At 27.5% G+C, this 22167-nt stretch overlaps 1 protein-coding gene across 1 annotated transcript; it reads right to left on the bottom strand.

Moving 5' to 3' along the window:
- Positions 1 to 1958: 1958 nt before the first annotated feature.
- Positions 1959 to 21717, bottom strand: LOC111041627 (calcium-transporting ATPase type 2C member 1). Its single transcript, XM_022325939.1, is given in 22 exon segments — positions 1959 to 2256; positions 3461 to 3623; positions 3697 to 3838; positions 3932 to 4027; positions 4247 to 4394; positions 4473 to 4825; positions 5900 to 6107; positions 6109 to 6313; positions 6392 to 6548; positions 6632 to 6736; positions 6811 to 6900; positions 6988 to 7083; positions 7359 to 7456; positions 7526 to 7650; positions 7725 to 8086; positions 8218 to 8326; positions 9012 to 9109; positions 9786 to 9875; positions 10988 to 11188; positions 17129 to 17185; positions 19156 to 19218; positions 21107 to 21717. Coding segments are annotated over 21 exon segments (3276 nt in total). The 5' UTR covers positions 21455 to 21717; the 3' UTR covers positions 1959 to 2256; positions 3461 to 3498.
- Between the last annotated feature and the right edge of the window lie 450 nt (positions 21718 to 22167).

The following is a 22167-nucleotide window of genomic DNA, read 5'->3' as shown; positions in this document are numbered from 1 at the left end:
TGGTTAGTAGTCTGTACTCTGTATTAAGTGTGTACTTTGTATGTCTACTGCTTAAAGCCTTAAACCACGAATACGACAGAATACTAAGTATATTCATGCCTTCATTGGCCATGCGGTAAGGTTAGGACTAAGAGTCAACTCCACCAATGTAAAATATGGTAGGGTATTGTAACTACCCAAGTTGAAAAGTCAATAAACTACTGTAAAAATACAAATTAAATGTGGACATTTCCAGAGATTCAGACGGATCACCTTGTTTCCACTGTCTTGGCAAATCGTCATAATATTTAATATTATGATGCAGTACATTTTCTCCATTGGGTAATATAATAGTGATTATTTAGTCAACTGTGTGAAGATGTTACGCTATGTAACATGATTTTAAAATCAAAAAACCTATTCTTCGAAAGTGAAAAATCTTTGCATTCTCCCAGGGATAGCTGGTAGTATAATTAAAAGTAAAGTAGATATCTACAAAAATAAACTAGTTGAATTAATGAAAAAAACATGGGAGGGGAACACGGGTATATCAATCGTATAAAGAAAAAAGAATAAAATACAATTGTATTGATTGTCCCTGTCCGGTGGGTACAAGCTGGTGCAAAGTATCCCTAGTGCGTCCCGAGAAAAAAAAAGGTCATATTTTGATGTAGCCAAAGTGCGACTCAGTTCATCTAGAGTTGCCCGGGCCGGTAGCAGAGGTATCAGGTCAGATTTGAGATTTACTAAGATTATAGCTATATTATTATGAACACAAAAAATGTACGATATACTTAAGAAGACACACATCAATTGCACCAGAAATCGCAGGTAAAAACAAAAATAATTATAAATTGAAAAAGGTTATAAGTACTTACATCAATTGCACTGGACAATATTGTGCAAAAAAAAGGTTGTACATCCATTGCTCCAGATGATGTTGAAGAAGATAATTTGAAAAAAAAAAATAAAACTAATGTAAATGAGAGCCGGACTGAAACATGAGAGCTGGACCGACCTGAGAGCTAGACTGAAACATGAGATAAAACGAGTTAAAATATAGCAAAATATATATTTTAGACTGACTGATGTAGATTATAAATCAAGGATAGTATACTGGATACTTTATAATGTACATTCAATGAGCAACATTCAACTTTTCTTATGTTGTTTAAAGTATGCTCTGTCATGTGGTTCATTTATACTTAAATAAAAATAAAAAAGACAACACCTAACAAGATATGTGATAAACGTATGTACTATATTTTATAATTGATGTATTTGTATATATTAGTGTATACCTGTAGTAATAATCTCTTCTTTTTAACAAAATATATCTGAAAAGGCAGTGTTATTGCCTTCATTACCTTTCATTTTACATAGATATAATATGTATTTGCATATATACATATTGCTTTTTTTAATTCAATAAATTGCATAATATTACTTTGAGTTTTTGGTTTGGTACTCGGTAGGCACAAGGTTATCCTATAAAATAGTTACTCGGTCTCAGCTTAGGTTGCTCATGTTGTAGTTAGATATGTAGTTGTAGAATAGAATTGAAGTTAAACGTTTAAAAGTATGTTTTCTAAGCAAATACCTGTAACATCATTCACAGGAACAAAATTAAAAAATCTTCTCTCATTTTCTTTGCTATGAAGAAAAGTCAAAATAACAAGCACAGAGAAAAAATTAATCGATTTCCGAAATGTCGGCAGGTTCATCTGCTAATACAGTGAAACATTTAGCAGCTTTAACTTGAGAAATTATTTGTTTTGTTTCTTAATAATTCTTAACACAGAATAAATACATTTATATTATTAATAGACAATAAAAACAATGGATAGGACTAGGAGTGATAGGACAATAACGTTCTCCTTATTTTTTTAAGCTAGGAAATACACTATCCCACATAAACAATTTATAGGTACCGTTATTTTTAATACAAATATTAAAATATCTATATTAATGGTCAACACTTACAATGATACATATTTTGTATTGAAAAATGTAAAATGACAGTGACATGTTTGTATCTATCTTTTTATGCTTAGATTACCTGTTTTAAACATAAAATCAATTTTTAATATTACGAAAACTTTGTTTTTCTTCGAAACTTGATTATTTTAATTTTCTCCAATTTTTCATATTTCTTAAGGCTCTGGTAAAAACTGTTTTTCCAGAATCGTTCTGGTATTTTGGTATTTTTATGTATGTATAAGTAGTCCATGTTTTCGTATTTTCAATACAAAGTTTTGGTGAAACATCTATCAACATCTATCACAATAAACATGAATAAGTAACAAATAAGTCATAACATTTTTTTATAAATTTATTTTCCTTTAGATCAAAAAATAAACAAGTAGATAATATTGTTATCAAAAGTCAAGACAATTATATCTCATCAACAAATGGTTGTGTACTAAAAAAAATGTGCATAAAAAAATGTACTTCAACTATAAGTTGACTAAATTATATTATTATTTAAATTCTCATGTAGGTAGTGAGAGATAATATAATACAAATATAATGGTGTTAAAAAAAATTGACCGATAGCATTATTTTAATTTTCATATCTAGAATTTAAATTAATTATACATGATAAATTTACAATATAATGTTATATTGTATTTATTTTACTCATTTTTGAATACAAATTAAATTAATTAACTTTTATTTTTCTTCCATAATATATTTTTAATACAAACTATTAACAAATAACAAGCAGCCAGATAAAAATTCAAGAGATAAACTGATACACTGATATGTAAACAATGAATAGCTCCAGAGATGATTGAATAGTAAAAAATAATATCTATCCAACGGTGGTTTTACAGTATAATTATTAAGTGTCATTATTATATTATACATAATATAAAAAGTGATTAAACAACAATAATAATACTTATAATTTACTATACATTATTTATACAAAAAAGTCAAATACTTTTTAGTTTCCAAGTTACACAAATGAATACTAACTAATTCACATATTTTGTTTAGTTTTAGACAACAATAATAAAGTTAATTTTATGTAACTCATAAAGACAGTATTACTTGATTGAAACAGCTTTAAAAATTTTAAAAAAAATAGTAAAACATAAATATTTAAAATTCAAAGCATACAAATACATGTTATTCATAAAAATATATCATTTTACAAATAATACACAAATGGATTCCTTCTTATACAACATATTATAATTGTAGTAGATAATAAAATTAAGACATTAAGCAACCAATAAATAACACTTTGGACTCACATATAATAATATTAATAATAATAAATATTTAAGTCAATAAAAGAAGAAAGGAACTAAAATATGCAAATACACAACCTAAAAAAACATGAGATTTATATTGCATCAATAAATATGTAAAAAAAAAATATGAACATAATGCTATATATTATGACTATTCGATTGTCATTTAATTTATAATTGGGTATTATTATTTATTAATATTATAATTTTTTTAATACCGTTCATGATGTAACCAAGAGTAGTAGTTTCGATATCATTACACAAATGCCATTTGTTTCTTAGGTGCTCTTGTTAACCTTTTTTGTAAATGTCGTTCAAAGAATTTTTTTATTTCTGACACAATGAAAACACTTGATGTTAATCCCAATAGAAGTAAAATATCTTAAAGTTTTGAAAAAATAATTATTTTTTTTTAATTCAACAATTATAATGTTAAATAGATAGTTGTTTATACCATATAGAGTAAGTGCTTCTGTTTGAAATACATTCTGTAATGGTGGAAAGTATATCACTAACATTTGTCCAACAATAGAAAGTGTAACAGCAACTAGAAACATCTTGTTAGAAAACAATCCAATAGTAAATACTGACTTTGTCTGTAAACATAATGTATGCAATTGAATGACAATATAAATAACAGGGTTATTTTTAAACTCTATTATTATTTAAAAAAATTTAAATCATCATACCTGTGAACGGCAGCTAAGAGCATTAAACATATCAAAAAAAACAAAACACGTGAATGTCATTGTAGTGTCTCTCTTAGACACATCATTGTCACTTAACTGAAATCATATTGCAAAATAATTAAAATTAACTACAAAGGAACTAATAATTAAGTATTGAAGCATTATATGTAAAATATTGGTTTGCAATATTTATGAACGGTATTTTAATTTAATTCAATTTTTTACTTATCAAATATTTAAAAAAAGTACTTTTGGTATTATTAGAATTATTTAGTTAATAGGAAATTAAATTCCAGTCTAAAAATAAAAACTCACTTCTCGTTTAAACACCCAAAGAGTTCCAACAATAATAATTGATGCCGAAAAAAGAACATTTAACACAAGTGTTTTTGTTATCATAGGTGTTTTCACATTTCGAGGACCTTGTTTTACAACATCCTTATCAACTGGTTCAACTGCAAGACTGAAAAAATGTTAACAGTACAATATAACAAGAGAGAAAATAACAAATTCTAAATAACTAAATTAATGGAATAGCTACCTTTGGGCAGGCGGTCCATCCATAATTATATTAATCCATAGTATTTGCATGGCATTTAATGGATTTGGTATTCTAAAAATGGTTGCTAATGCAATCAAAGATAATGCGGCAATACTAGTACTAAGTTGAAATTTCACAAAGTTTCGAATGTTGAAAAATATTCCTTTCCCTTCTTCGATAGCTGCCACAATTGTTTGGAAATCATCATCAACTAGTATCATGTCTGATGCTTCTTTACATACGTCTGTTCCATTTTTACCCATAGCTATTCCAATGTCAGCTTTTTTCAATGCAACACTATCATTCACTCCATCACCTGTCATTCCAACAACATTACCATTTGATTGCAATGCCTAAAATTATATACAAAATTAAAAACAAATTAATTAGGTTTAATTTTATTTTCCCACTATAACAATGAAGTTAATTTTAAATTTATAATATTTTGCTAATACTATTGAAACATTGGTTACTTTTTTTTATTAAAATAACTAAAATATATTGTTAATATAGTGAGAAGTAAAAATATATTAATTTGTTTACATAAAAATAATATAATATATACAATTGCTTCATTTTGGAAATTTTAATTCAATAAATAACTCATTGCCAAAACCACACATAGTTATCAACTATCATTATACATTTATATCATAAATTTATTACTATTATTAACTTATAAGAACCCAATACTGACATACTGCTAAACAATATGAACAGTTTCTTGCAATAAATAGCTTAAAATTAGTTTCAAAATGTTGAACATTTTATTATGTATGGACAATGGTGGTTCTAATGTAAGGACAGTGTGGGAAACTGTCATACCAAAATGTTTGATGTCCCTTATTGTAAAATTAAATAATGTACTTACTGCTAATATTATTAAGTACTTGCGGCATAAATATTTAACTAAGAAAATACGAATAGGGGAGATTCTATTCTCATTTAAGACCTAATTATAAATGTACTGTTACCTGCACAAAAATTTAGTCCTAGCACCGCACTTGTGTATGGAAAATGATAATTTGAGTAAAAGTAGGATAGTTCCAAATTTCAACGATAAATATCTTTTAAATTACAAAAAATCTTGAAGAGAAGTAGACATTTTATGTTTCATTATCCAATTATAACCAAATTTGAACTTCAACCACTTAAAAAGAAAATGAGATCATATATTTTTGAATTTCTGTATGAATAACTTATGAGAAACTTAATGTTCAAAAAAAAAATAAAATATTTTGAAAATCATGTTATGTTTAGAAAATGCTAATACAAATATTTGGTGAACATTTCAAGTAACTATGATTATTCATTTTTAAACAACATTTATTAATATTATTTTTTAGTTTTTCAGGAATATTTTGAAATGATTAATAATAAAATTAAAGGGTGAAGTGTAATGGTAAAAAGTTAAAACTATTAGGTACCTTGATTATTGTTAATTTGTGGCGAGGTGTAACACGGTAAAAAACAGATACATTGTTTACCATTGCTTTTAGTTGATGATCAGACATATTATCTATTTGTTGACCAGACATGGTCTGTCCATGAATCATGTCTAAGCCAATCATACTTCCTACAGTAAAATTGTAAAATTTATTTTTTTTATATAATATAGCATAATTATTAATTATTTATTAAATGTATTAATATTATTGTATGTTTTATACCAATAGCAACTGCAGTTTCTTGAGCATCTCCAGTGACTAATTTTACTTTAACTCCACAATTATACAACTGTTCTATGGATTCTCTAACAAATGGTTTTGGAGGATCACAAATTCCAACTAATCCCAAATAGACCAAATCTTGTAAAGAATCTCCTTTGGCTAATGCAATAACTATAGAAATATGTTTAAGTTAAATAGAAATAAAATCATCAGGTAGATATACAACCATAACATAGCATAAAAACTAACCTCGAAGGCCTTTTCTACCAATTTCATATGCTTCAGTAAATATGTCTTGTTCTTTCTTACTACTCAATAATAGTCTTTCATTCCCATTAGAATATTTTGTACATTGTTTCAAGACTTTTTCTAATGCACCTTTGACAAAATAAATTTCTTCTTTAACCTATAAATTGTAATTTTAATAAAATAATAATAATAATAATAATACTAATAATAATGAAGGTATGTCATATTCTAAAATCTTACATCATCGTATTTATTAACACATTTCACAGCCATAAGTTTTTGTTCAGAACTAAATGGATATTCTTGGAGTTTTAAGTATTTTTCACTAATACCATACATTCTATTCTATAATCAAAATGAAAAATTATAACAAGAGAAATAAGATAAATAAATAATAAAAGATTTAACTTCTTAAACACCTTCATAGCTACTGCTAAAAGAGCCCCTTCAGTAGGCTGTCCCTGTAATGTATCTCCATTGATAGTTGCATTGTTACAAATAACTCCAACCTGCATAAGAAAATATATACAATTTAAGCAAAAAACAACCTGTGAACATGTTAAGGATCTAAATTATCAAAATTATACAATACATACTTCTAATAAATTATATATAGCTTGTTTAGCTTGGTCTGAAGAGAAAGATTTAAGTAAATGAACTTCACCTTGATCATTGTAACCTGTTCCAGAAACCTAGATCATTGAACGAATATTTTATATTATGAATTGAAATTTCATAATATATTTTTTATACTAACATAATGATAATGATAATTCTAAATTCATTATGTTTAAATAAAGTAAAATCCCATTAATGAGAATTATTATATAAAAATTCACAATGCTTGCTATGTCCATTAAAAACGGGTTTACCATATTTATTTATTTATCATATATAACAGGTTATTTAAGTATAATAAGTTTTTGTTAGTAGATTAAATTCAAAAAATAATTATTTTATAACTTACATCAGCATAATATCCATCTGAAGTAATAATTGTAGTTACAGTCATTTCATTATTGGTTATAGTCCCAGTTTTATCAGAACATATTATATTAACGCATCCTAATAAAATAAAATAAATACATATGACAATAACAAATTTATAATTATAAATTAAAGTTAAGAAATTACCTAAGGTTTCAACAGTTGGCAATTTTTTTACAATAGCTTTTCTATTAGCCATACGCATTACGCCAAGTGCCAAAGTCACAGTTACAACTATAGGTAAGCCTTCTGGTATTGCAGCTACAGCCAAACTAAAACAATAATATTTATATATATTTTTAAACATGTATTAAAGCCATACAACTTAACTTGGCTTATTTTTTACCTGACGCCAATAGTAAACATATCTAAAATAGGTCGGCCCTGAATCCATCCAAGCATCATTATCAAACCAATAATGAAGAAAGAATACACAGATAGCTGAGTACCCAGAATATCCATACTATTCTGCAAAGGGGTCTTTGGCGCTTCTTCACTTTGCATTAATTTGAAGAGTTCACCAAATTCTGATTTTTCTCCTGTATTTACCACAACTCCTTTGCCATTTCCACATCGTACTAAGGTACCCATAAATGCTATGTTTTTCATTGATGTATGACTCACAGGATTCAAAACTAACTCTGTAGTTTTCATACATGGTTCCGTTTCACCAGTAAAACTACTTTCATCTATAGCTAAGTCAATGGCCTATGGAGTAAAAATCCAATAATGATTTTATTATACACAAAAATAACTATTATGCAAAGATCTAAATTTATTATTTATCATTGACTTATTATTTTTATACTATACTTGAGTAAACTATACTATAGTATTACCTCAAACAGTCTAATATCAGCAGGGACTCTATCACCAGTGCTCAAATAAACAATATCACCAGGTACTAACGATCTTGCAAGCATAGATTCTAATTGTTCTTCTCGGAGGCTAAAACAGAACAAAAAAGTTAAGTTAGTAAACTAATTTCAAGTAAAGTTTGTTAGAAACATATAATGATAATCTTTTACTATTCTCAATGGCAAAGCGTATACAAATCAAATTGGTAGATAATTATTTTTTTTAAATGCTCTCTACCTTCATAAAGTTAACATTATTAGCAGCAATAAATCTCAGTACTACTAAATTACAAACAAAAATCAAATATTTTTTGTCAACAATTCCACTATACAAATATTAAACAAAAATAGCAAAATAACAAGTATAATAATTGATCAGAAAAAAACAACAAATTAAATTTTAAAAATGTATAGATAAGTGTGTGACCTGTCTCATATGAATGTTACTGTCTGAAAACACGCCATATTGATATAAACTACATAAAAGAATTAGATGTTAGGGCTGATGTCACAAAATCTGTTTGTATTTAATTTTTAATGATTGTAAAAGACAGTGAATATTCAATGAGTTATGATAAAAAAAAATTTAGCTTTTTCAATAAAATTAGGAATTTTTATTAAAATAATGTATACCAAGTTAGTAATTTTAAAATTATATATTATACTATCTCATTGTCTTTAATGATGATCCTCTACTGAATAAAATGAAATGATATATATTTTTATAAAATATGATGACAAAAAATGACTTTAAAGATTTTTATTTGAATACTAACCAGCGACATGTAGGTGGTACAAGTTTTGTTAACGCTTCTAATGACTTTTCAGACCTATATTCTTGTATAAAAGCCACAGTAACAACAATGATAATAGCCTGTAACAAATAGTATAGGAATTTTAATAATTTCAATTAAAAAGTAAAAATATTATAGTGAAACATGTACATAACGGACAGTTACAGGACCATCAAAAGTAGCCACTATAGACAGACTTTAGTATTATTTTAGTCAAACTCACACATTTATTTGTTAATTGAAAGTATTGTACATTGTAAATAAATATTAAAACATATTAAATTATAGAACATACGCATTAAATGATGATATTATAGTACTGAGTATGTGATTGGTGTTAATTAATTCATGTCTCAAAGTTGCATGTGTGTTGTCGCGACCAGTGACATTGTTGTGTATTATGTAAATTTAGGTATGCAATTCAATTTGAGTTTGAACTAGTTTGACTTTGAGTTTGTCTGTTATGAAGGTATTAGGGAGAAATATTACTGTAAGTGTCAGTAATAGAAAGAGCCTATTATAGACAGGTCAAAATACATTGGAATACCCATCTTATTGCTGGGACATTCTTTTGTTCATTGAGAGATGTGTCTGTTATATACAGGTGTCTGTTAAGTCAGGTATCACTGTATTGCCAAAATTATAAAAGTAACCTAATTAAAATTAACTTTGTTCTTAATTCATTATTTTGCGAAGAATATAAAACCATTCTTACATTTACTATTTATAATGAGTAATTGTTTAATTAATACGTACTGTAGTAATACTGATGGCATCATCAAATTGTTTCATACATACACTCACAACAGCTGATGCTAGCAAAAGGAGTATCAATGGATTTCTGAACTGAAAATAATAAGAATACCATTAATATTTTACTTCATATATAGTGTTTTTATACAAATATACATTATAATACATACCCTATGAAGGTAAAGTTACATAGTTTTTTTTTTTTTTTTTTTATTTTAAGTAATTTACAATCCATACAACATTATGTACAATGAGCAAATTTGATAGTTAGTAAGTGACAGGAGAATTTAACATTTGTGGGCGGACGCTCAACAGCACCACCCGGCTGGGTTAATTTTAAGTATTGTGGGTTTTTTTTTTAAAAGTTACATAGTTAAACTATTATAAGCTAACATAAACAGTTATACAAGGTTATCAGTTTATGCAATTAAAATTTAAAAAAAAAAGCACAAATTAAATTTTAGTATTATATAGGAAAATCATACATTTAAAATAATTTATGAATAACATATCTATTCATTACTGTGCATTTTAAATTGCCAGTAGGTAGGTTAGGTATTTTGTAACTTTATTTGCATTAAAAATAAATTCTAAAACAATGGATGGCTATGGAAATAAGTAGTTGTTATTAGATTTCCACGAAAATTAAAATATGCAAATAGGTACAGCATTGTTAAATATTCAAATAATATAGGTACTTTTTTATTGTACAATTGTATTTGAAATATTTTATAATTTTCCAGTAAATCAAATTTTTTTTATTGACTGTAACTGTTTGAAAAACAAAGTATAAATAATTTATATATATTCTTGTTCAACATATTCATGCTTATTAGAAACATATTTGATCAAGTTGTATGGTTTCAGAAATAAGTATTGATACAGATATATTCTGTTTATTTTAGTTTTTTGTTTAAATAAGTTATTACTTACATCAATATTTAAAAAAAAAATTATATTTTAATCTGCATTAAGATTTAGTTCTGTTAACAAGTATTTTTTTATTAGAAAACTATTGAATATTAAGCCCCAACATTTTACCTTAGATTCATAATTGTATATCCACATACCTTCACATACCTATTAATATATTAATGCCTTAAAAAAAATGTATTTACATATTTGTTAAAATAATACATTAAATCAATAGACACATACATGTACAATCTGGATCTTAATCATTAATAACACAATTTATGTTTTACCTGTTCAATATATTTTTTCCATAATGGATCTCCTTGATGAACTGAAAATTCATTGTATCCAGTTATCTGTCTTCTAAATTCACATTCTTTCCAAGATAATCCACTCCTAAAACCAACTCTTAATCTCGACACTATATCTTCGGCACTAACTGCACTTGCTTCTTTTGTAGTAAGCCACATTTTTTCGTGTTCTGCTATCATCTAAATTAAAATAATTGCGTTTTATTTAGTATTTAGTTACTGGTTTTGTTATAAATGAATGTCAAGACACATACAAAATTTGAACCTGATGGACTATTATGTGATTCATGATTTAAAAGTGAATGTAAAGATTCATTGCTAAATTTATTAACAATTTTGTACTTCGAGTTCATTATACCAGAATTAAATATTGTTGAACGCAAATCACCACTTACAAATGTGAGTAAAACAACATATTAGAATTTAAAAAAAAAATGATAAGGAATAATTAAACGAAATCATGTTTGAAGAGGTGAATTCAACACATTAAAAGACACATTTTAAATATAATTAGCTATACACTTTAACGAATTTCACGGTTTACTTTATATACAAATATACTATTTTTGATTTGCCTACATAGATTATAAAATACCTTATCATCATTATCAACGTGTTAACATAATATTTGTCCGGTATCATTAAAATAACAGAACTACCAACTTTGTTCAGCTGAACAGATCATTTTTTTGTAATACATTTTAAAAAAATTTCGCAAGTATACTGCATACAACACTTCGAGTTCCGACGATCGGCCGTAAAAACTACAACAGCATATTATACCTAGGTAGGGACCTATAAATATGTCGTTAATCGTAATAAAAGAATTGTAATTATTAGGTAATATACTTTATTTGATACACCCATGATATGACAGTACAAAACACACGTCACACACAGTATAATAGACACTAAATATTAAAATTTATTATATAATAGCACAGATTAAATAAAAAATTATGCCTATTATAATTCATAAACATTATACATTATACTACCTATATTATATACTATGTAGTATGTAGTCTATATACATAGGTAACGTACAATCTGTGCTAATAGCCAATAGGGAGTAAAATAAATAATAATATTACGTATTCACGTGGGAAATAAATACGTATTATACATACCATCTATCCGTCTAGGTGGTAATAGGCACCTATATAACTGGTAGGGCAGTAGGTATATTTTTTTTATGCGGTTTATGCTAAGACCAACAATAATATTAATTATTATTACCTATAGTCCACGCAACTATACTACTTAAACAGGCCCGGTTAACCTCCCACCCGGCAGAAGAGGTTTGAGAATGTTTATTGCTTGTATTATAGTATTATACAGTTGATTTTGTAATCAATAATAATTAATAATAATATACCTACTGCATTAGTGCAATACCGGCGTACCACCAATTTTTTTGTATTGCCTACAGTACCTAGGTTTGTATTTTAAAATCAATTATTATTTTATTGTAATCACGAAGCAGTTGTATAGCTGGTATTACTCCCAGACTTGAGTCCTGTATCAGATTTCGTAGGTACCCTACCGGCTACCGCGTACCTAGGTTATACTAAATATTATTACATTTACCTACGACTTTCAGAATTTTCATTGTATGTACTTATTACTGTACATTTTTATCAAACATTAACATTGTAATTCACATTTATATTACCTACTGGCTACTTCCATTATTGGCTATTGTATATTTTATATTGCAGAGATTAATATTATACATAAATATTATGTACCTAATAAATACAAAATTAATTACACGTTAAAAACTTAGAAAGAGTGGTTATTTTATTTTATTCCGTAAAATATTATGCTAAAATAGTAAAATATATCCACGACCTATATCTATATCAGATTCGGAACTAGTGGGAATGGGAGGGGGTGAAGACGGGGATTGATTCCCTGGCGTCCTATTTCCGTGGGTGTAATTTTTTATGGGCCAATGGTTAGTCTTTGGTTTTAGAAGTTAGAACACTATTTCTACTTCACATAAATTGTTTATGATGTGGTGATGGTCACATTTGAAGGAAATACAAGTAAAAATATAAAATCACATGAGTATAGGTACATCATTAAATAATAATTGTCATTATTTTATTAATTACCTACTATGTGGCGTAGCGAAATTAGTACAAATTACCACAATGATAAATCATAAATGTATATTTTGTCTTTTACTTTGTATGGCGTGTATCGTTTGTATTTGTACCCTATGATAAATCATAATAAATAAATTGTGGTTGTGCCACATTCGTCTTTGGTTATTCAGGCAAGTAGGCAACAGTCAAAGTTTCAAAAACATTAATAGATTATGCATAGATTCACATCATACTCAAATATCACTACAATTTTTAAGGTACTAAAGGGAAACTATAGGCATGTATTGATGCTGCGTTTCCGTTGAAAACTCTGATTCCCAATAACTTATATGCAGTATCAATCAACGTATAAATATATATTATACACACAGATAATTAGGTATTCAACTATATTTTTTTATATTTAAGTATACCTACTTATGTTTAAAAGAGGTTTCATAAAAAATAAAAAAAACACAGCTTTTTAATAAATAATTGGTAATAATTATATTATTTTTTTATGTCGTAACCAAAATATTTGAATAAATACATTTAATTATGCTAATCATGCTTATTATTAGAAGACAATTGTATGGAAGGTATTTCAGTCTTTCGGGCCTACGATTGGACTTAATTTTAGCATTTTTCTCAGGCGTAAAAAGTCCTAATTCTACCTCTGATTTATATTTTATATCATATACCTACTATATACATTACTACAATCTGTCAAAATTTATATAGGTAGATAGGGACCAAGGTAGAGTATAGCCTATAAACACATCCAACCGACTAATGGGGTCAAAAGGCGCGACTTTATAGATCACTGAAGCATATGAACCATTTTTTAAGCCGAGCTCACAGTTTTGTCCATAATTTCATAATTGAATTATCAGATTTTCAAAAAATCAATGGCCGACCAGACAAATAATATTTAGAAATATACATGAGCGCACTGTCTTAAATAAAATAAAAACGATGTTGATTTGTGCTTGAGTCCTGGATCACCCAAGCATACTCAATCCCTATCACGCCTCTCTACCCATATATTTTATACAAAATTAGCCTCATTAAAAAGTTGTGCTTACGTCATAACTCCCATAGTTCCTATAATTTAGCTAAAACTTATTAACATATAATTCTTCTTGTAAATGGTTCCTAATAGGTAAGAAGTAATAATCTAAAATGACTATACCTACTTGTATAACATGATATATTATAGTGAATAAAGTAATTTTTAGTTTTCTAATGGTGCACACCATGATTTTTATTGTAGTAATGATATTTTAAAATATATATATATTATATAGTAAAATCTTATCATAATTGTTGAGGTTCAAGCGACTAAATTATTTTAAACGCTGTAACAATAATAAATTGTTGTTCGTGAGCGATAAGAATGTAAAAACCGATGATATATCATTAATTTGTACATCTGAAATACTGCAATTTAAATCAATTTAAAATTATGACCTCTATCCAATAAAGTAATTATTTTTGTCGCTTATGTATAAAAGCTTATTAATATTAGATCTAGGTATTACACTATCCGAATTTCGTAAAATTATTATTATTTTGATGTTGGTTATAATTTATAAAGTATTTTGGAACTATAGATAGTTTATTAGTTGTTATACTTATTAATTATTACCAGGGTAAATTTAATGCATTTGCATGTTTTTTTGCTACACTTTATTAAAAAATGGAGTCGGCCAAAATTTGTTTTGACGTATTTGTAGTTCAAATACCAAATTTTATTTTGCATATTTTTGTATATTTCATGGGTTAGGGCATATAAATGCATGTTTTAATAATTTTTTTGTTTAAATGCTTTTTTTTCGTAATATTTACATTTTTTCGGTCAATCTTATCTTATAAACTATAATTTTTATAGTTTTATCGAAATTATTCTATTTTTACAAATAGTACTCAACAAAAACAAAGGGTTTCAAATTATGCGTAATATTTCAAAATTATTAACTGGCGAAAAAAATGACGTAGATTTAGATTTACCAGAAGATTTAACCAGTAGCGACATGACGTATTTCAAGTTTGCCCCAATAACTTCGTCAGAAGTAGAACGTTCCTTTTCTTTATATAAAACTTTGTTGGCACCGAACAGGAGGTCTTTCAAGTTCGAAAACCTGAAGAAATCATTGGCTGTTCAATGCAATAACTACTTTAAAGGTAAAATATATAATTTTAATTATATTTAATTAATATTACTTGTATAATTTATATTTCTTCTATAGATCTTGTATGCAACGAAGACCAAGACTAGTTAAGATCAATAGCTCATAAACTTATACCAAGAAGTAAAAATACTAATATTCAAACTAAAATCAATAAAAAAATTATACTAATGAAAAAAATAAAAATAAAAGTTTAATTTTTGTAGTTTTTTTTTGCATATTTTAAGAATTTTTAGAGCATATTTTGTCAGATTTTAGTGCATATATGCATGCATATTTAATAGTTTTTAAGTGCATTAAATTCACAGCCCTGGTTATTACAATGTTTCGCCTTTTAACTCTCATATACATTTGATTGTTTACTCAAGAAAATAAGACATGTTTGAAATTAGGTAGGTACTTATTTTCTTAAATAATAATTATACTTTATAGTTTAATCATGATTATTTTTTGAACAATTCAACTATATAAAGAAAAAACGTTGGATGAACTAATTCATTCATTATATTACTAAAATTAATTTGCTTAGTGTATATCTAGACTAATAGTCTAAAATCAATTATTTTTTGTAATTATCAATAAATCATTTTAAGTATGAAGGGAACTAACACGCTACAAATAAATATTATTATTATATTCCAACTGACCAACTATATGAACTATACCTATATTTTTGTCTGTTTACTACTATATAATATTCTTTAATGGCTATATGCTTCAGAATAGATTATTTCACTCTATTTATATCTGCAATGAAATATTTACTATTTTTGATCAAACGACTTTATTGAGACTTGGTTACCCATTTAGAAACTCATTAATTTAAACATTTTATTTTTTATTTGTATTGGTTTCAAACTTTATAGGTTTTGTATGATTAGTTTTTTAACAACACAGTTATGAATTCCCATTAAGAAATAGTCATCTTCCAATATACTTGTATGGTTATAAATTTAAAAAATATATATTTAATTGTTGAGTGACACCTGGCGGCTGGCATTATTCTGTACCTACTACTTGTGAGTTGTGACCGTTAATCAATTGAACATAAAATATAAACCTAAATATGTGAATGATCAATTTTTAATTTTAAAACAGCTAACTTCACTCTATAATTATAAATGAGTTTTAGACTATAATATACCATATATACATTGTCCATACATCTATTGTTTTTCTATTATTTCGCAGTGCACAATTAAATTATTTCAACCTAGTTTTTCAAAACATTATAAACCAAATATAACTGATTCGAATTGATACGAATTTCAATAAGTAACATTAGATATTCAAACCAAAACAAATTCAACTAATTTTTTTTCATAATGATAAATGATTATTCTTTATATATTAGGTATACTGTATAGTATATGTATAGTTGCATTTATTTAATCATAAACTTTAATGTCGGTACTTAGTATAGTTTGTGCAAAATGTAGTCATGGACGATTAATAAAAAAAGCCATACATACTTAGTATTAGGTATTTAAATAACTTGAATGGGTGTGTTTGAGGTGTGATGTAATTTTAAATTTTAAAATGATGTTAAATCATTGCATGAAATTATATATATATATTTGTTGATTCTAACGGAAGCTATTAGTTATGACCACAAAATTCATACATCCTTTTTCATAAGTACTTTAAATTAAAAATTTTAGATTTTTAAAAATAATTACATTCTACGCTCGGAAATTAAAAATGTCTAATGGTCTTAAAGACTGTAGTAAATACCGTTCAACATGTATATATAATATGTAAGCATACGACTGTGTATGAGAGTGAGATTTACGTATATAATACTTAATATGAGTCCAAATAAAACAGTAAATACTAACCTCAAGTTTTTGCTGTTTCTTACTCATGTTCTTGGTATCTTTGTCATCGTTATTCATCTAAAATATACACATTTATATGATAATTAATATAAAGTCACAGAAGTACTGTATTTAGGTGAGTAAAAATTTACTTAAAACATAAAAACTGCTCTAAAAATTCCAAAAAATTCAAAATGGAAGTTTTATTAAGTGCATATTGATGTATGAAACAAACTTTGTCTTTGTCTTAAGATAATCAGGAAATAACTAAATTTGTATTTAAACCTTCGACATAGTTAGCCGCTAGCTCCATGTCGTTATATGTAAAAATAAAAAATAAAAATAAGGGAAATAATAAAATATATAAAGTGGGACAATAGTAGGCTATATACCAATTACAAATTACAATACAGTTTATTATTATTCTACATATAACTAATGAATTTCTAAGCTTGATAATTGTTTGTATATTCATTCTTTGGTATACACCGAGAATATGGTAAATTATTTGTTTTTATATACTGAGTATTTTATGATTTTAAAATAACATAAACATATCATGTAAGATTTGCCAATTTCGTCGTATTATAATATCTTGTCCCTTGTCTAGGAAGAGATGATCATAGTAAACACCACTAAAATTAATAAACCATTGTGATATTAACTAAACAATATTTACTTAAGTACGCTTAGAAAAAAATGCAAACTTATGATTTTCGGAATATTTAAAAATTAAAATACAGGCTTGGGATGTGGTACAGTTTATCAAATATTAAAATTATGAATAAGTTATAAGTAATAAGTTATGAATTATGACTTATGGGGCGGGCTGAGATTTTGATGCACTTTGCATTGTTTTCCAATCTATAGCTACGCGATTCTCGTCTTTTGCAACATAATATACTTTTAACGTATTTTTGAATAAGAATAAAAAAATTTTATATTGCATATTTTTATATATTTTAAAGCATTTTAGGGTTTTTAAGGCATTTAACACTTAAATCCGTTTTTTTAAAGATTTGTGATTAAAAAAGTATTTTTGTAACGTGCTAACAAAGATCTTACGTAATCAAATATTATTAATCGTAATTTTCTGGACGGATCCGTACAACATAAAAAAGAGATCACGAGTGGCGACGGAAAATGAAATGAGAATAATTCTTTTTTTTTTTATTTAAAGTCCATGAAGAAAAATTTTCAATTTGAAAATAATTTTGGGTTCAAAACTTGTAAAAAAAAAATAGTGTATTCTATATGTTCATTATAATTTGTATTACAGTATTACATTCTACATGTTCATAGGTCGCTATTTTAAATTTTGAGGGCATTAACTTATTTATTTAAAAAATAATGATTAGGTATTTTTAGGTCATTACCAATTACATTTTCAGCCTTTTTTAAGTGTGTTATGAAAATGTATAAAAATTCTAAAATAAAAAATATATATTCATTTGAAAATAGCAAAATAGAATGGCCACCTCAGTTGTATCCTGACTAGTTGCGGATATTTTGTATTTTTAAATTCCGATGTTTCAAATTCAGACTTATTTAGGAATTAAATAACTTATCAAATATTTATATTATATCAAAATTATTATTGAATTTGGATTTATTCTTTCGAGACTCTATAGTTGAAAATTTAAACCAGTATTTTTATATTTACTATTTGTGCACCTGTAATTTTCCAACGGGACTCGATACCTAATCAAGTGCTCTAATTTATAATTTATATTATATCAGTTTAATTAAGTACATGACATTAACTACACGTGGTATCGTTTGTACTTGGTGTCTTGGTATATCGTATGACTGTATGAGATAAGTATTACACATTACATATTAATGTATTAATTATGTATTAACTATTTATAATATATAACACAATGCACATTATACATTGTCAAAGCTTGTTAGGTAATTCTATAAAAAAAGTTTTTAGACTACTATATTACACAAATTACACGATTTACGATTTAATATAGGTATTATACATATAACCTACAAGTTACATTAAAATGACAGCTTAAAAAAAAGTTGGTTAAATTTACCTGCATTTGTGAAGTAATGCTAAGGATGACTTCTTTGTTTTTATTTTTTCCATTTTCAATAACCTAAAACAAAAAATGAAATTTAAATTCAAATCTTGTCTTGGTCTGCTAGATTCAATAACACTTATTGGTAATTACCGATTATTTTAAATTAAGAAAATCAAGGAAAAAAATTGGAGAATCATTAATGGGTGGTTTCTCTGATCAAAGTATGTTCACTTATTTATATATCCATGTACTTTTTGTAATATTTTTTATTTGTCCTCAACCCAGGTCAGTAGTCACTGGTCACACACTACGATTTTTTTTTATAATATGTGAGATTGTGAGCAGTGTTCGATGTTGTTCAAACAATGTATGCGCCGCACTGAAAGTATGTAGGGCTTAAAAGAACCCCTGTGGCTGTGCCTACACTGAAAGTCGAAACGTTATGAAAACTGAATAGTTCGATTTTCGAAATAGTTCAAAATAGGTAAAATAGTGATGAAAAACGAATAGTGTGTGTGTGTGTGTGTGTGTTAAGTCTATACTCTATGACATGACTAATATTGAGAATTTAGTTCGTGTACAATGTAAATATGTTCATGAATAAATAACTAACTAACTTGCTAGTGGTATCTAACTGATAATATTATACAGTATCTACCATAATAATGTTTATGAATTGGTAACATAATGGAAATCTTAACTGTCAATAAATTAAAATTAAAATATCAATTAAGTAGGTAAATATTATAAAATATTATATATTATTAATGAATGATAAACATTTATTGTCATGTGAAAGGAATTTTATAATTGCATTCACTTTCAAGTTTTCCAAGCTATGGATCATCCAATGCTTGTAATTGTATATGTTTAAAGATATTAGATAAGTGTTGTGTGTATTTATAAATATATACGATACACCTTTTCAATTTCCAGTCGTTGACTTGAATTATGTTGGTATATATATTGTAATTGGTATTTGATACCACGTATTGTTATCGTATAATTATTTAAAATTGTCTTTTTTTTAAAAATAAGTTTGATACATAGGTACATTTATTAGGGTGTAATAATTGTAATGAATTATTTATCAATTATCATTATATCATTATTCCTGAGTATTCTAGTAAATGTTTGCATTATATTTTTCAATTTTATGGATATATTTTCCGTATTTTGGTTGCATTCAATTTAAAAATAAATTAACAAACACATAATTATTGTAATCATGCCTAAATTTTTGGTATTTTTTCTACCGGCCATAGCCGACTACAGCTCAACTATATACAGTCAATGACTATAGCCTGTATGCTATATTGTACCCTTAATTCCATATCTTTCATCCTCGACATCATGTCGATAATGTAAGTAAAAAAATGATAGTAAGTATACTATCTAGTATTGGTGGACAATTAAGGGGCGGTGGGGAAAATATGCATATAATATTATTATTTATTATCACCAATTTGTGTCTAATAATCACATTATAGATACAAATTGTTTATACTGAGTAATATGTATTAAAGGTAGCCCCCCACAGGTTCCACGATCTATTTTACATTCATCTCTAGTGATAATTCCTCATTCTACAACGACTCAGAAGACGTCCTCCTCACTATGTTGTCCCTGTCTTACTAATAAATAACATCAAAATTCTGAGTGCAATATGTAAAATATTAACGTACTTAAGAATTAAAATTGTATTGTAAAACCCCCAACGACTAGGACTCGAATGAAGTTTTCACCTTTAAGACGTTCGATAAAATATGATATTACAGGTCAAATCACTTAAATATTCAAGTCAAGTACACAACATTGGAACTGCTAAAAGCCTAAAATGTCTTGTCCAAGTATAATCCGTTTGCAAGAAAGAGATGACACATGCGGGTGTGACGTCTTATTAAACGTGTGTCGAGATAAAAAAAAAAATTAAAAATCGTTTAAATTTTCTGACGAAACTTACTTCGGATACTCGCGCCGCGACGGTCGCCTCCTTCTCGTCAGTGGTGATCTGCAACGTCGCCGGAGCAGCTGCAACAGTGGCCTCTTCGTCGGCTGCCTTCACAGCAGTAGGATTATGCTCGTCGGCGGCCGTCATCGCGGTCGAATTGATCCCGTCGACAGCCGTCGTCGTCTCCAAGCGGTCTACTACCGTAGCACCCGTCACCTTCTCGGCGACAGCGGCGGTGACGTCGTCGATGTAACAGGGCTCGGACGAGGCGTTGTCGGCAGTCTGCCGGTCGTTTTGCGCCTGTTCACGAGGTAACTCCTGCAGCGGCTGCGGCCGTGCAGCCGGTGATGATGGTTCCATGTCGGTCGCGTGCTCGCGTCTGTCGGACTGCTGCTGCCGTCGACTGTCGGGCGAGCAGGTTGTTGTGCGCGGTGCAGCGGCGGCGGCGGTACACTGTATCGCAGTACAGCGACGGAACGCGCGCCGGAGACTGCCGTTTGGTATAATATCATGATAATTGACGTATTGCCGTATTGGTATTGTTGTTATTGTTGTTATTGACTCCCGGGGTGCAGCGGCTGTCCACTCGAAATTGCGTACAGCAATACCTTACGGAGCTAGGGTGGTCGATGGGAGGGGAACATTCAAATATAAAATCATCCTCCCCCCTCCAAAATGTTTTTTAAAAAATTACTCCACATAATACTGTATTTATTATATGCGTATATGGAGTATAAACACTTGTAATATATTCATAATTGTTCGTAAAACAAGAAAATACATTAATATTTATTATGCTCAAAAATGCAATTAACATTATGGAATTTGTTGTGTTTTTTATTACGGCCTTGGTTTATTAGTCCCAGTCATTAATAAATTATAATTGCATAAAATGTTATGTTGACAAAAATTTGGGTGGACATTTAGAACTCTAACTCGAGCATAACTTGGTTAGCGACTGGAGCCCCATTTTTTCTCTGAAACATATGTACGATAAACGTAATACCTACATTATAAACTATATTATGCCAGATTTATCATAACGAATTACACAATCAGCGACTTTGCCTGCA

This window comes from Myzus persicae, unplaced genomic scaffold (assembly GCF_001856785.1).
Source record: "Myzus persicae strain clone G006 unplaced genomic scaffold, MPER_G0061.0, whole genome shotgun sequence".
Taxonomy (NCBI): domain Eukaryota; kingdom Metazoa; phylum Arthropoda; class Insecta; order Hemiptera; family Aphididae; genus Myzus; species Myzus persicae.
Note: the sequence above shows the minus strand (reverse complement) of the source record. Positions and strands in the feature narration are given on the sequence as shown.